The sequence below is a fragment of the Anoplophora glabripennis genome, unplaced genomic scaffold (genome assembly GCF_000390285.2).
Source record: "Anoplophora glabripennis isolate ALB-LARVAE unplaced genomic scaffold, Agla_2.0 scaffold48, whole genome shotgun sequence".
Taxonomy (NCBI): domain Eukaryota; kingdom Metazoa; phylum Arthropoda; class Insecta; order Coleoptera; family Cerambycidae; genus Anoplophora; species Anoplophora glabripennis.
The window spans coordinates 553,329-568,615 of NW_019416270.1; the positions used below are offsets into that span (position 1 = coordinate 553,329).

Here is a 15,287-nt window from a genome sequence, read left to right on the forward strand (position 1 = left end):
AATAAAATACCACTTATTCTGCTCTTTTTTTTACTGGTTTTTAGGTTCCCCATCATGACATAAAAAAAGGTCAGATAAAAGTGATAAAACCGTACTGAAGCAAATAAATCAAGGAACCTAACCCTCAACAGGCAAACGTGTTTCGCCGCCATCTGGTGGTCCGTTACGCAAAGTGACGTCATATGCACTAGTCTCACTGCAGGTAGCATTTGGTAGTCTTTAGTTTCCGTGTTGTTATTTTTTTCTTTATTTATTATTTTAGAACTATCATTTCGCATACTAGTTAGAGACTGACTCATTGTAATAAACTTAATTTAAATCATCAGTTGTCATAACCATGTTAATATCAAATCATTGTTTTTAAACTCCTTTCATAAGTTAGCAAAACGTTTTTTACTTGAACAGTGATTTTACAGTGTACATGAGCACTATACTTTCACAGCTTAAATTTCTAGTAATATTGTTGTACATAATATCCGTGACACTGATCTATGACGTCATTTCGAAAATACGGAATATACTACAAGAATATTATTATTTCTGTTAAGAATCAAGTATAAAGAGAAAATTAATATACTTTTTTCTCTCTAAACTTGTCATGCATACATAAGCAATATTATTAGTCAAAATATTTTTGGCTTATGAATAGGAAACATTGTTTACAGTGTTCTGGGGATCTATGAGTAAGTTAATTATATTGACCCACATACTGCGACGCGAATGAGATTTACCCGTATCACAAAAGAAAATGTGAACGTACTCTATAACCAAGGCAATTAAGGTCTCTATGGAAAACGCTTGTCTGGCATAATGCACATAGATGAACCGGCGTATTGTCAGTTGTTTCAAGCGTAATTGTACTCCTAGCTATTTGTGGATGCTTTCTGAGCGATTCACTTAATTAGGGACTTTATAGATTTCGTATGTCCTATGTATGCCGTATATTTAATGAGCTTTTCACATCTGGCAAGATAAACGACGTGTATGCTGAAATGCTTAAGCCGAATTTTTAGCATGTAAAATGTAACAGTCAGATTAGAAACAACGCACTAATATCAGTATTTGTATTATTACAACATATTTCTCTCTACGTACCTAAGTAAGGTTAAACTACATATAGAATTCATTGGTAACATTTTTGAGGTCCAGAATAATCAAACCTGATATTACGACAAACTTTCAGGGCTGATTTCTGTGTTTAAAGAAAAAACCTACAGTTTCACTACTGGAAATTGTTTAATCACAAATAGGTAGGTATAATAATTTAATAAATGATACCACGACTCTTCCAGTTAAAGAAAAAACCTACAGTTTCACTACTGGAAATTGTTTAATCACAAATAGGTAGGTATAATAATTCATGTATTTTTAGTGAAGTTTTAATTACAAAAATTTTTAAATTTAAATCTACGCTTCTCAAATAAAACCTATATTATACCCATATTTAAAAATATGGCGAATGCGCCAATGTTTCAATAGGTATAATTTTCAGTTAATAATTTGTTAGATGGTAAATATAACTTATTGTTGATGGCAAATGCCTATTTTTTATTCTTTCATATTAGTTAGGTACATAAATAAATATAATATTAAAATACTATGTTAAAGTAGTTGTTGAAATTATTTCAAAATTTAATGTAAACTATCGAGGCGTTTTAAAAAAAGACAATCCTTGCAATCTGGCTACGACATATGAACAGGTCAATATAATGTAACAAATTTATTTATTTTTTTCGTCCTACAAATGTTAGCTCTTAGCGGTGAGCATTTAAAAATCGATTTTTGACCATAATATTTTTATTTTTCAAAAGTACTGCTAGTTACTAACGTATTCAATTTCCCAATTTTCTGGACCGGAGGTAAAGTGACCCCTCAATTAGCAGAGAAAAATGTACTTTTTATTTTTTTCTTTAAATAAGTATGAGCAAGTTATAAAAATGAATGTGTACACTTTTCTTTCTATCAAAAAAGCTGTTTTAAATAAGGGGTAAATGTAACCTAGAAGTAATTTCCCTCTTAATTTTTTTCTGTCTCATGTAACTTCAAAATGTGTTTTCGATTAGCTTAATTCATTTGAAATACATTTAGTCTCTTCTACTTTTTTGTAAAATTATTATGCTTAAATTATGTTATGATATATATCTTAGGTATTACTGTTACTTGGAGCGCTTTTTTATACAAATTTTATTAATTTACTTTTTGTGCAAAACAACAACGACGATATGATCGATACTTTATTTTTTTGCTCAAAAACACTTTTAAAAACCTCCCTTAAGGAGATATATTTCTTAAATGAAAGACCCTCCTTAATTTTCGACAAAAAAACATCTCCTTAATATTTTAGCATATATTTATTTATGACATATATACAGGGTGTAACTGTGGAGAGTCTGTTTTGTAGGAATGTTAATCTGAAATTATTATTATTTAGTTTTTAAATCAAATAGTCGAGTTTATAATTCGCGTATTATATATTGTATCAACGCGCTTATCAGTATTTCCAGTTGTTACTTTTTTCAGCCGACTGCATGAGACTAACGGTGTTGCTGAAAATGTAACTGCAATGGGAGATTGTAAGAAAACCTAATTTATATTTAAATAATTATTTTTACTGTTTTATAAAATGTACACAATGAAAAGTAATTAAAAATGCTCATCAATCTAATAGATTTGAAATATTTTTTTAAATCATTTCAAGTTTTTAATAAGTGTTTTTATAATTAACTATAAGTTTATTAATTTCAGCTTCAATGACTTCTGATATTGACTTAGTTTAGGTGAACTAGACTACAGTCACTTTACATATTCCAAAGTCATAAACAATTGCACTCAGACACGATGTGGTCGTAAAAGTAGACAGAGACGCACTTAAAGAAGTTAAAGCAGGCACTTTCATACAATTATAAACAAAATACGATTAGCTTTTATTCCTTTTCTTATTCAGTCACTACATCAGCCCAATCGGAGCTAGATATTTTAAATTACTACAAAACAACATCACAATTAAGCCGCAAATGATACGCATGGAACGAAAACCATTTTATGATGTGAAGTCCGATTTAGATCCGTTTTACCAATAATTTCGCAGCCATGTGATTGATCATGCTTGAGTAATAAATGAGCGAAAAATAAACGGTCAACCTTAATTCCGCGAAACGAGAATTGTTGAATACATCACCGCTTGGTTTTATTACATTTAGTTTAGGTTTAGGAGTAGGTAATTTAGCTACTTCTTGCGTAAAGTATTAGCAATTACTGGAAACGAAATATAATTCGTACAGTACAGTGTTGTGTTTATTTTATTAATTGGTACGTCAAGGAGGGCAGGATTTTAAGCATATACTGTAAACATTAGTTAAGTAAATAGATTATTTATTTATTTTTATTTATTTCATTTCCCTTTACTTATTTGTTTGTTTGTTTGTTTGCTTGCTTCCTTGCTGGCTTGTTTGTTTGTTTGTTTGTCTATTTATTTATTTATTTATTTATTAATGTTTGAGTTTTTTATTAGCTAACTCTTTACTATGTTATAGTTTAAAAAATAAAATTATTTTTGTTTATGTGGAATAATAGGGCTTCTGGCGAACACTCATTCAATAAAAGTGAAGTACCAAAGAGCAGTACTTCTTGGGCGGTATTGAAAAATTCGTTTTCTTATCAAATTTTCCACCTCCCAATTTTCAAAAACAAACCTATGCTATCTATTTCTAAAAATCAAAGGTGGCCTCTTGTAACGTTAATTTTATTATGTTAAATGTTAATCAGTATATATTTATTATTATTTAAAGTTAAGCAGTTATAATTAAATAATCCTGTTTGTTAAAAATTATTTAACTTTTGTTATTTCTGTTAAGAATTATTGGCGTAGTCTCGAATATTCATAGAACAGCGTTTTTGCGACTATTCAAAACACAAAAACCGTTCATATCGATATACTTCATTCTTAGGAAGAAAATTTGCTATTAAAGTGTGAAGCAGGTGAATTATTGCAATTTTCGTCGATATTAACATTTTAAAGTGTTCCTTTGGGATATATTACAAAATTGTATTATAACTGTGACCGTATTGTTTGGAAACGGTGCTAACGGCTCATAGTTTCGGCTACATTGCTAGATTTAAAGACATCTGCCCACATTTTCAACATCTAGATAAATTATACAAACTATTATAGCTCATTACCAAGCCACCCTCCAACTACGTAAGTAAATATTTGTTGTTTTCCGCGATCGACTAGACCAGGGGTCGGCAAGTAATTTTAGGTAGGGTCCGGATACTTTTGAAAATTTTTAACGAAGTTCACAAAAAAACTCACATTCCTTACTAATTTTTTATTTTAATTTGCACTCACAAATTTAATCTACCTACTAACCATTAAGAACTCAAATCAATCACGCAATTGTAGTAGAAATGATAAGAGTGGCACTCAAACGTATTATTATCAATAGAAAACTATTTTTTAAATAATGTGAGTAATTTATACTCATTTTAATTTTTGGGAGTCCATTATTTTACCTTCCGCCTAGACCTTAACAGTGGTGTAAATCTCGATTTTAGGGCTTTTTAGTACATGGTGCATCTCTGGTGCATTGTGCATCCTCTCTACCTGACATATCAACACCCAACAGTTGCAGCAGAAAGGTGAATGCTTGCTGACTGGCCTACAATTCATGCGAATCGGGAAATTGTGGAAAATTGGGAGCTGTTGCAGTATACCGGCTCCCATCAAACTGCTCCGCCATTTTGCTGTACCCCGACGTTGAACATCCACAGATAAGCTGTAGTTTTAGTTATATTTTTTTCTTTAATTATATTGGATTTATTATGCCAACTTTTCTAAATCTATACCTATATAAATACGTTTTATTTTTGGTCTTATGAGTGATAGTTCATACCAATGAAGACATTTATCTAATTTTGTCTTGATATGCGTCTATTGTCGTTTTTTTTTTCTATACATATATATGTGCGTAAGAACCTATAGTTTTGTCTTGTATGTTTTTTTTACAACTGTTTTTTTATGTAAGTAAATTATAAAAATTATTATCTCCTATTTATAAAATTCATAATTATCTTTTTATTGTGCGCCACCCGTGATCACGAGCGGTTAAGTTTATACTTATAACTTATTGTCATTTGGTTGAATCTTCACACAAGTATATTTATGGTTACTATCATTTTCATTGTTGAAACTAAGATCCAATTTTGATGCTACAAACGTGTTATTAAATTTATATTTTTTGAATATTTTAATCATTGTTTTTTCCCGGTTTTGGCATAAGCGTCCGAGTAAGTTTTTAAACTTAAAATTTTGTAACCGGATTTTGAGTGACTTGAGAAACGTAGGTGTTTGATAGGTTACCCTGAACTTTACAGTTCTAAATACCGCACGACCAGCTCCGACTGTGTGCTAGCCGACGTTTCTGCCACAACATCTTCAGGACGCGACTCCAACGGAAAGGTGGCACTCTGCATAAATATGACTCACATTGAAATCTACACCCTGTATTGGTTAATACTATCGATATACTCTTTTTTATTAGACCCTATTAAGTGGCTTCGAACTCACCCGCCTGTTATTATATCCCTGATTGCACGGCTGCATTTCCTGGTCCCTCCTGGACCTCCTCTCCGTCTCTCGGGGAGGGCTCGCCGAGCTCCCCACACTACTCACACTGGCACCATCGGCACCCCTTCGCTCCCTGCCACCATCTATCTCGCACTCGGACGGCGTGTCGCTGTCGGAGAACCGCGAACCCGTGCTAGGAGGAGACAGATGTTCACTTGGAGTCAACGCGACTTCTTCGTGGGGTCCCAGGGTCCTCCAAGTGGGTTGCTCGTCGAGGGGCCAGAGCTCGACTATGGTCTCCCCCAGGAAGTCATTGGCGCCGTACCGCACGTAGTCCCAAACGGTGATCTCCAAAGCTCTGAGACGGAGGTCTGCTCTACGAAGACCCGAGTAGACGAAGGTCTGGTTCCACATCGGCTCCGTGGTGCCTGAAACATAGAACATTGAGGTATGACATGAATAAAATTGAAAACACTTTGAAATCAAGTGGTATACCTTCAACTGTCTCTTTTGATGAGACAAAGGAAGCAAAATACATTTTTGAACTTTTCACAAATATTTCAAAACAACGCAGCAATTTTTTTATGAATGCCGTTTCGTTTTCGGGACAGAATTATTTAACAGAAGGCTACAGGGATAGCTAAACCATTAGAGACGTATACAGGGTGATTCATTAACAATGGGAAAATCGAAAGCTGGAGATACTACACGTGAAATGGTGACCATTGGCGCAAACATGCCTTATCCGAAAGTTGATAGTTTCGGAAATACAGGGTGTTGAAAGTTAAAATTTTAAATCGTTTTTTTGCGATTATTCTGAAAATATGTAGGTTAGGAACTTGAAAATTTGTGAAACTATATTTTTTTAGGCGACGAATAAGATGCGTGTTGTAATTTCAGCATTGCTCATAGAGGGCGCCACTTACGACCAATTTTACCGAAAATTTAGTTAATAACTTTTTACCCTGTATATTTAACATGAAACTTGATTCAAAACCTGAAAGAGCTATCATTTTTCCATTAATTATGTACTCTTGTTTCATTTCGGTATCTCGATCCGTTTTCGAGAAAAATCGATTTAACGAACACTATGTTTTGATAATATGAGAAATTAAAAGCGAAACAAACCAAGTGTTTCTTCGTGTTATTACAACAATTAACAATAAAACAAATAAAATACGTAATTATGATTTAAAGTAATTGTTCGAAGAATCCACCGTTGACACTGATACACTTTACACGTTTTCTGAGAGATCTTCGAGTTTGAAACAACATATTGGGATTGCGTCTGACTTCGTTGGCAGCGATTTGTATTCTTTGCCACAACTCTTCACACGAGCCAATAGATTCTTTGTAAACTATATCTTTCATTCGAGACCAAATAGAAAAATCAAGAGGATTGAAGTCCGGACTTCTGGATGGCCAAGCAAAAATGCTTACATGGCCAATCCAGCGATTTGGAAAAACTGCATCTAAATATGCACGCACTGGCCAAGAAAAATGCGGTGGAGCTCCGTCGTGCATGAACCACATGTCTCTTCTTAAATAAAGTGGAACTTCTTCAAGCCGTGGAAGCATTTTTACTTGGCCACCCAGAAGTCCGGACTTCAATCCTCTTCATTTTTCTATTTGGAAGAATCTATTGGTTCGTGTGAAGAGTTGTGGCAAAGAATACAAATCGCTGCCAACGAAGTCAAACGCAATCCCAATATGTTGTTTCAAACTCGAAGATCTCTCAGAAAACGTTGTGTAAAGTGTGTAAATGTCAACGGTGGATTCTTCGAACACTGACTTTAAATCATTATTACGAATTTCATTTGTTTTATTGTTAATTGTTGTAATAACACGAAGAAACACTTGGTTTGTTTCGCTTTTAATTTCTCGTATTATCAAAACATAGTGTTCGTTAAATCGATTTTTCTCGAAAACGGATCGAGATACCGAAATGAAACAAGAGTACATAATTAATGGAAAAATGATTGCTCTTTCAGGTTTTGAATCAAGTTTCATGTTAGACATACAAGGTAAAAAGTTATTAACTAAATTTTCGGTAAAATTGGTCGTAAGTGGCGCCCTCTATGAGCAACGCTTAAATTACAACACGCATCTTATTCGTCGCTTAAAAAAATATAGTTTCACAAATTTTCAAGTTCCTAACCTACATATTTTCAGAATAATCGCAAAAAAACGATTTAAAATTTTAACTTTCAACACCCTGTGGTTCCGAAACTATCAACTTTTGGATAATGCATGTTTAACAATTTTTATAATTTGTTTATAATATTTTTCTGAAACCTATTCCTGCAATCAGTTAAGAGATATTACAACTAGTTCCTGAAATATGTACCGAAAATGTTGCTTCTAAAGAATTGTTGAATTATTGTGGTCCTCTATTTGTGGAAAAGCTATGGCGATTGTAGTCATGTATAAAAAGTATTTTTCTATAATTGCACAAAGAAAGAATAAATATATTACTTTTATTGAGTAAAATTTAATAATAATGTCCTATTGAATTCAATAATGTAGCCCTGTGTTTGTAGCATAAAATAGTATATACTGTGAAAATAAAGCGTTTTCATTTTAAAATTGTTTATACAAATTTTTCAACAAATTTTGACATAGATCTGTCCTTGATATGCACAGTAAACGTTCCTTGTCACACTTATGAACTTTTATGATTTTATTTCATTAGATTTGTCAGTTATTTTCGTATCAATTGGTACTTCTTAGCTACAAAATATTAAATACATGAGAAGTGGTCAGGTTTAATTCGTTTGTTGACTACACCTGATTACTGTTTATATTATGCTATTTTTTATATACTTATGTGTATCGTTTTTGTAATTTTCATTAATTTAATTCTATAACAAAATAGAATATTTAACAAAATAGATGTAAAATTAAATACAACATTTTAAACACAATTTTTAGTAATGGTTATACAAATTGTAGTTAGTTGTATTTTCTTTATGAATTACCTAACTTGTCAACAGTATTAAAACTGTTTAAGATTTAATACATTTTTTCTGTGCTATAAGGAAACTAGAAAACGGAAAATATATTTCTTTGCATTTTTTCAATTAACTGAACAAAATTAATTGCATTAATCAGTTTTTTGAGTCATGTTAGCAATGGAAAAATAATGTGAAGTGTATTTGAAAATTTTCATTAATTGAAAAAATGCAATTTTCAAAGGTACTATCTCATATTATCGGGATCGACATTAGGTCTAGCGTAACTCCAAAAATTTAAGCTATTTGATAGTTTATAAAACTAAAATATCTCTCTTCGATCCAGAGGAAATGGCAACTGGAGTTTGTATTGTGGATTAACCAACTGAAGTGGTAGTCAGTAATCAAAGAGTGAATTAATCTGAGCTTAAGACCCACAAATAGAAACAGTCAAAGTAATAGCTGCATTTTGCATGGACTTTTTCTGTAAATATTTTATCATATTGTCTCACTTGAATTATGAATTTAAAGACGTCAAAAGTCAATTGAAACTTTTTAATAATTTTTATCGATAAATACAATGCTTTTCCTTAAAGAAACTGTCATTTCAATATGTGTCGATAAAGCAATTCTCTTGTATGTAAAAATAGCTGAGACATTTCTAACCGAATTTGACTAAATTATCTTTATAAATAAATGACAAATTTTGTATACCTACTTTTCTCATAATATTTCAGGAACTAGTTAAAATATCCAGTTTCAGAAAAGATTCCAATGCAACTTTTCACTCCATTTACTTGACGGGTTTTCCCCAGAAATATTTAAAAAGTTAATTAGAGTTACAGAGAATTTAAAATTAAATTCATGAAATATAAAAAAATCGTTATTTTTTCAAACTGTGGCACCTCGTATTTGGAAAAAATACCTTAGAAATCTTTGAAAGATCATTTTCAGATTACAAATTTAGTGAGGAGATAAATGTGTAATCGTTGGAGATAGAATTACATAAGATGAGCAGCGAAAATATGAACATTCTTAAAAAATATATTAATATTAAAAAAAATTGGAATAATTTCGGAACATGCTTAATGAGAAGCTATTGATATTGGACACTATCTATACTTGGTAGTACAAAATGCATAAATATTTGGAACAAAACTTGTAAAATGTATGATTTATAAAATAACAAGGCCTTAGACGAACTAATCAAATTAAATCTGGAATTAAAAATTAAATCAAATTAGTAAGAGCCAAAGTCGGTACCAGTAAGAACCCCAGAATTTCGACGCCAATGGTTAATCTGTAAATTCGATTAGTGGTTTTTATTACCAATGGAATTTCTAAGAAAAATAATTTCTTGTATTTTGTTCGAAGAACGAGCCATTTTTTAATTAAATTAAATTAAATTAAATTAAATAAATCAAAAATAATAATTAGTAAATTTACACCGTAAATAAAGATGTTTATGGATACTTTTGTTAGAAATATGACTTTAAATACAACTTAATGTGTTAAAAGTCCAAAAAATCGTTGGAGTAGATTTTTCAATTTTCTACTCGTAGCTCCTGAAATAATATCAAAACAACAAAAATGTGCATATGAAACATTTTGCTTAAAATAATTTGTGTATCACCTGATTGAGTTTCGGCAATGACATCAGGACCACCATGTAGAAAATGCTATATTTCCGAAAATTAAATTTTTAAAGATTTAAGATAGTTAAAAAATCAAATAATAGTTTTCATGTTGCTTTGCAAAATTATTGAAATCTTTAGAAATTTTTTTGCGATATCAAAGAAAACTTGAATGTTGTAAGTTTTTAGAAAAGCAAATGTTTTTTTTAATGGAACACTTTTTATATTTATTTTATTCCTCTGCTTTTCCTGAATACAGCAATATATGCATATCATAAGCTTACTTCGATCATATACAAAATATTTTTATTTATTTTCTGACTATTCACAACGGATAAACTCAAGATTGCCATGAAATCAGTGCTTCTTCTTTGATATTACATTTACTAAAGTATATTTTAAATTATTGGAAAAGTATCTTATTATAAAAATTTGTTCGATTATTTTGTTCCAGACAAAAGATAATTTTCTTTATTAGGCCACATACAAATACCAGCTCCTTCTTTGTTTACTTTATCTTCTAGAGTATCCCATAGCAAGAACTACATGGAGGTAAGATCAGGACTTCCTATGTATCATAAAATTACCCGTTTATAAAAGTGTTAAAAGAGTATTTTATTTAGAGCAGGATGGAATTATTATAGAACAGGAAGCGTAACACTCGAAAATATGTTTTTTTTCCTCCATTAATACTACAAAAATAATAAAATAATCATTTTAACTTGTTTAGGTTCAGGTGCAACTATTGCTACGTGATTGGACTATCACATTGTATTACTGTGGCTTATGCATACTTTTAACTCTTTTACTCTATGTAGCTTTTGCTACGTGGGACTCTGGAAGACAAAATAAACAAAGAACGACCTAGTAACTTATTAAATTAATACTATCAATATAATCATTGTCCTTTATCTGTAACAGATTGAAGGAACAATAAAATATTTTTCCAAGACTCTAAAAAATTGTTTAACAGCGGAAGAAATACACACACTACATCCATGGCAATCTTGACTTTTAAATATACCAAAATAGTGTGTAAACTATTGAAGCAAATATACGGTATTAATGTAATGAAAAAAACAGGGAATTTAAAAAAATGCTCAAAATGATTACAAGGATTATAGAAAGTCAATTGAAAATTTTTGTAGCATATACAATAAAAAGTATAAAAATGGTTATATAGTAACAGAATACGAGTAAAGCACTAGTAAAACTAAAACTGCAAGTGATTAAAAATTGGGAAACATACCCGCCAGCGTCCTGGTCCTTCTCTTGCTCTTCTCCGACCTGTCGGGCAGCAGGAAGAGCTTGCAGTAGGGGTTCCTCGGTTGCTGGGGGGATCTTGGCGTGAGGCCCGAGGCGCACACAATCGTCACCAGTAGCTGCAGTGTGGAGGGGTCGAACCCCAGACGGATCTGGACGCGCCCTCCGACGCTCGGTGCCAGAGCCTGTGCCGGTTCCTGTCGCTCCGGACTGCCCGGCGACGTGACTAGAACGTGGGGACGCTCATAAATCTCTGTTTCTGGATGCCACTGTCCACCGCTTTGACCTGAGATTAGGGATCAGTGAAGAGTGCTGGTGCAGCTGTGCGTCTTATGTCGATGGATAATATTTTTTTTTTGTCCGGCATCGGAACCGACGAAATTTTCTAACCAAACGCTTAAGGGCCTCAATGGGTCTCTTTAGTGAATTAAAGTGAAGTGATTAAAAATAAATAGATCTTGAACAGAGCACGCAGAAGTACATTTAGTTTTTATTTAACACTCTAATTAGACTCCGAAGAAGTTTAAATTTGCCGCTGACAGTGACGTATGAGACTTCTTCTGCGAATATCGAAACATTACACAGGACGACAAAAAAAAATTGTGTGTTTTTAAGACGTGATCCTACCTATCCAGTAAAATTTTCCGCTGAATCCGAAAATGATAAAAAAATTCTGACGTGTGGATTCCCCCACACACCCTCAATTCCCCTCAAAAATAAAAAAAACCCAAACTAGCTATCCAACGTACCTACCTTTAGTAAAATTCGCTGAATCCGAAAATGGCAAGAAAATTGTTTGGACTTGAGGAACCCCCTACTCATCCGTATCTCGCACTTGTTTCTTTCAAAAATAAAAATAAATACAGATCAGACGTGGAAACCGTTATTTGTAAATGCTATATGGGGGCGAGGCTAAGAGTACGAGCAAAGGAATCGTTTAGTTCACAAATATTTTTTAGCTTTGAGTTTTACCGACAGATTTTGTAAAAGTTATAACGGTTGCCACGTCTAATTTGTATTTATTTTTATTTTCGAAAGAAGCAAGTGAGAGATACAAATGAGTAGGGGGGTCCCTCACGTCCAAACTATTTTTTTGCCATTTTCGGATTCAACGAATTTTACAAAACATAGGTAGGTTGCAGAGGCAGTTTGGATTTTTTTATTTTTCGGGGAGGATTAAGGGTGTGTGGAAGGAATCCATACCTCATAATTTTTTTCGTAACTTTCGAATTCAGCGGAAACTTTTACTAAAGATACGTCTCAAAAACACGATTTTTTTTTGTCGGCCTGTGTTGTTAATATACATTATTTATTTGGATACTTTGTTGCCTGTTTTTTATGAAAATATCAAAAATCCCTGAAAAAAGGTAGACAAATACAAAATACACATCAATGTATAGACAGGGTTATCTTTTTAATTGCCCAATACCCTTTCTTATTTTAGGAGAAAAAGAAATGGTTAAATGAGTAAAAATGTGCAGAATTTTATGCCGATCATGGATTCGTTTTTAAATTTAGAAAATTCCGAATAGTTCCAAAGATATTCCAAGAAAACCGATTTTACACTATTTCTTTCTTTAGTCGTATTTCACTTGTTTTTCAAACTCTTAAAGCAAAAATGTGTAGTCTGATCTTAAATGATGTGAGGAATCGATTTTTGCTGTCAATATTAACATGTCTCTAAAAATTCTCTTTATAGCTATGTAAAATTTATAGGATTTTCATAAATAAATAACTAAGATATTGAATATAGTTATAATTTTAATAAAAAAGTCAAACAGCCATGTGATGTTTTTTCTATAAATTAATTTAATATTGCTTATTTTTAAAACTTTTATCACATCAACCTTTATTTACATAACAATAATAAGAGCAACTAATAAAACAAAGTAGATAAAATAAACAAAATTAAATAATAAATTTAAATGGTATCGCAAATCTTCGAAGTGCATTACTGGGTGATCCATTTTACTTGACTGTCGAAAAGTTTAACCATCATGGACTTTTTCTTTTATGGTTATGTTAAGGATCAGCTTATGACCGCACCGTATGCCGTCGCCTTATTGGGAAAACCTGGGGACTGAAACCAAAGATGTTACACTAGTTGTATACGTCGATAGTAAGACCCAGGATTCTTTACGGCGCTATGGTATGGTGGCAGAAAACACAACAGACCACAGCGAGGGAAAAACTGAATAGAATTCAGAGATTGGCCTGTTTAGGTATAACGGGGGCGATGGCATCGACCCCGACAGCTGCACTAGAAGTCATGCTAAATCTGCCACCGCTGCATATAGTGGTGGAGAGAGAAGCGCGGCTAGCAGCATATCGACTCAGGAATAATAATGACTGGAGGGGTGGTTCCCACTCCAGGATCAAAGATACATCTATGTCGGAACCAATTCTTGGGATGGTATCCGACAAGATGGTTCCAAAGTTTCACTTCCACAAGCCATTTGAGACTCGAATAGAGGATCAAAGCGAGTGGGAGGAAAGGTTTAATACCCTGGAAAGGTGGAGCCTAGTATGGTTTACAGATGGCTCCAAAATGACCAGAGGGACGGGTGCAGGAATATATGGACTCAGACCCAGATGGAGTGCAAGCTACAGTCTGGGGGAGTTCCCTACTGTATTCCAAGCAGAAATCTTCGCGATAATGGCGTGTCTGGCAGAGAATGTACGTAGAGGTTATAGACGTAAACTCATATATATATTCTCTGATAGTCAAGCTGCAATTAAAGCTTTAGCCGCACACAAGGTAAGTTCAAAACTGGTGTGGGACTGTTTACAAATGCTAACTGAACTGGCCACCAACAATACAGTCAGACTGTGTTGGGTGCCAGGGCACAAAGGCATTTGTGGAAATGAGAAAGCGGATGAACTTGCGAGGAAGGGATCCGAAACAGTGTTCATTGGCCCGGAGCCCTTCTGTGGCACATCTCCCAGTGTGGTCAGGCGGGCTATGGGCAAATGGACAGAGACAGAACATAGGAAATACTGGACTTCAAGGCCAGGACATAGCCATTCCAAGGAGCTTATGGAGTATCCTTCGAATGGAAGAGCGAATGAGTTACTGAGCTTGAATAGAATCCGGCTCAGGAGAGTGACAGGACTCATAACGGGACACTGTCACTTTAGGAAACATCTACATAGACTAAAGCTTGTAGACAGTCCGGTCTGCCGAGGATGTGAATCGGCGGATGAAACTTCTCTGCATATCCTGGGCGAGTGCCCGGGATTTGCACGTAGCAGAATGGCGCTCCTTGGGAGACCCTATTTGGAACCCAAGGAGCTGAGAGAAGTGTCAGCAAGGAAGCTTTTGGACTTTGTAAAAAGGACAAATCTACTTGCTGAATAGGACTAGTAGTGGGACGCACAATAGGCCTAATTAGGCCGCAGTGCTATGGGACTTTTAAAGGACCAACCACTAGATGAAGATGAAGAAGATGAAGAAAGGATCAGCTATACATAAGGCGATACGACAATGAGGAAGAATTGAGAATAAATATTTCAAAAGCGATAAACTCAATACCTCCTGTCATGACAATCTGCTACTCAGAGTATTCATGAACGAATGCAGAGGTGTAGTGGTATGCACTTCGAACATTTGTGATAAAATTTAAATTCACCGTTCAATTTTGTTTTGCTTTATCTTTGTTTTGTTAGTTGCTAACATTATTGTTACGTAAATAAAAGGTGTTAAAAAGTATTAAAACTAAGAAATACTAAATTAATTTATATACTCAATATAATATTTATTTATGAAAACCCTATAAATTATACATCGTTATTAACGAAATTTCCTTTTTTTTTAATGAGGCAAAAATTCAATATGGCGCCCATAACAAAAGCAAAAGTTAACTACCGCTCAGC

General features: G+C 33.3%; 1 protein-coding gene across 1 annotated transcript in view; it reads right to left on the reverse strand.

Moving 5' to 3' along the window:
• The window catches only part of LOC108904963 (regulating synaptic membrane exocytosis protein 2), a 144,528-nt gene that overhangs the window by 54,397 nt on the left and 74,844 nt on the right, over positions 1-15,287 (reverse strand). Inside the window, exons 8-9 of the mRNA XM_018707697.1 lie at positions 11,401-11,700; positions 5,567-5,994 (exon numbers count right to left, since the gene is read on the reverse strand). Of these exons, the coding sequence (XP_018563213.1) occupies positions 5,567-5,994; positions 11,401-11,700 (728 nt within the window). The remainder of the gene's footprint in view (positions 1-5,566; positions 5,995-11,400; positions 11,701-15,287) is intronic.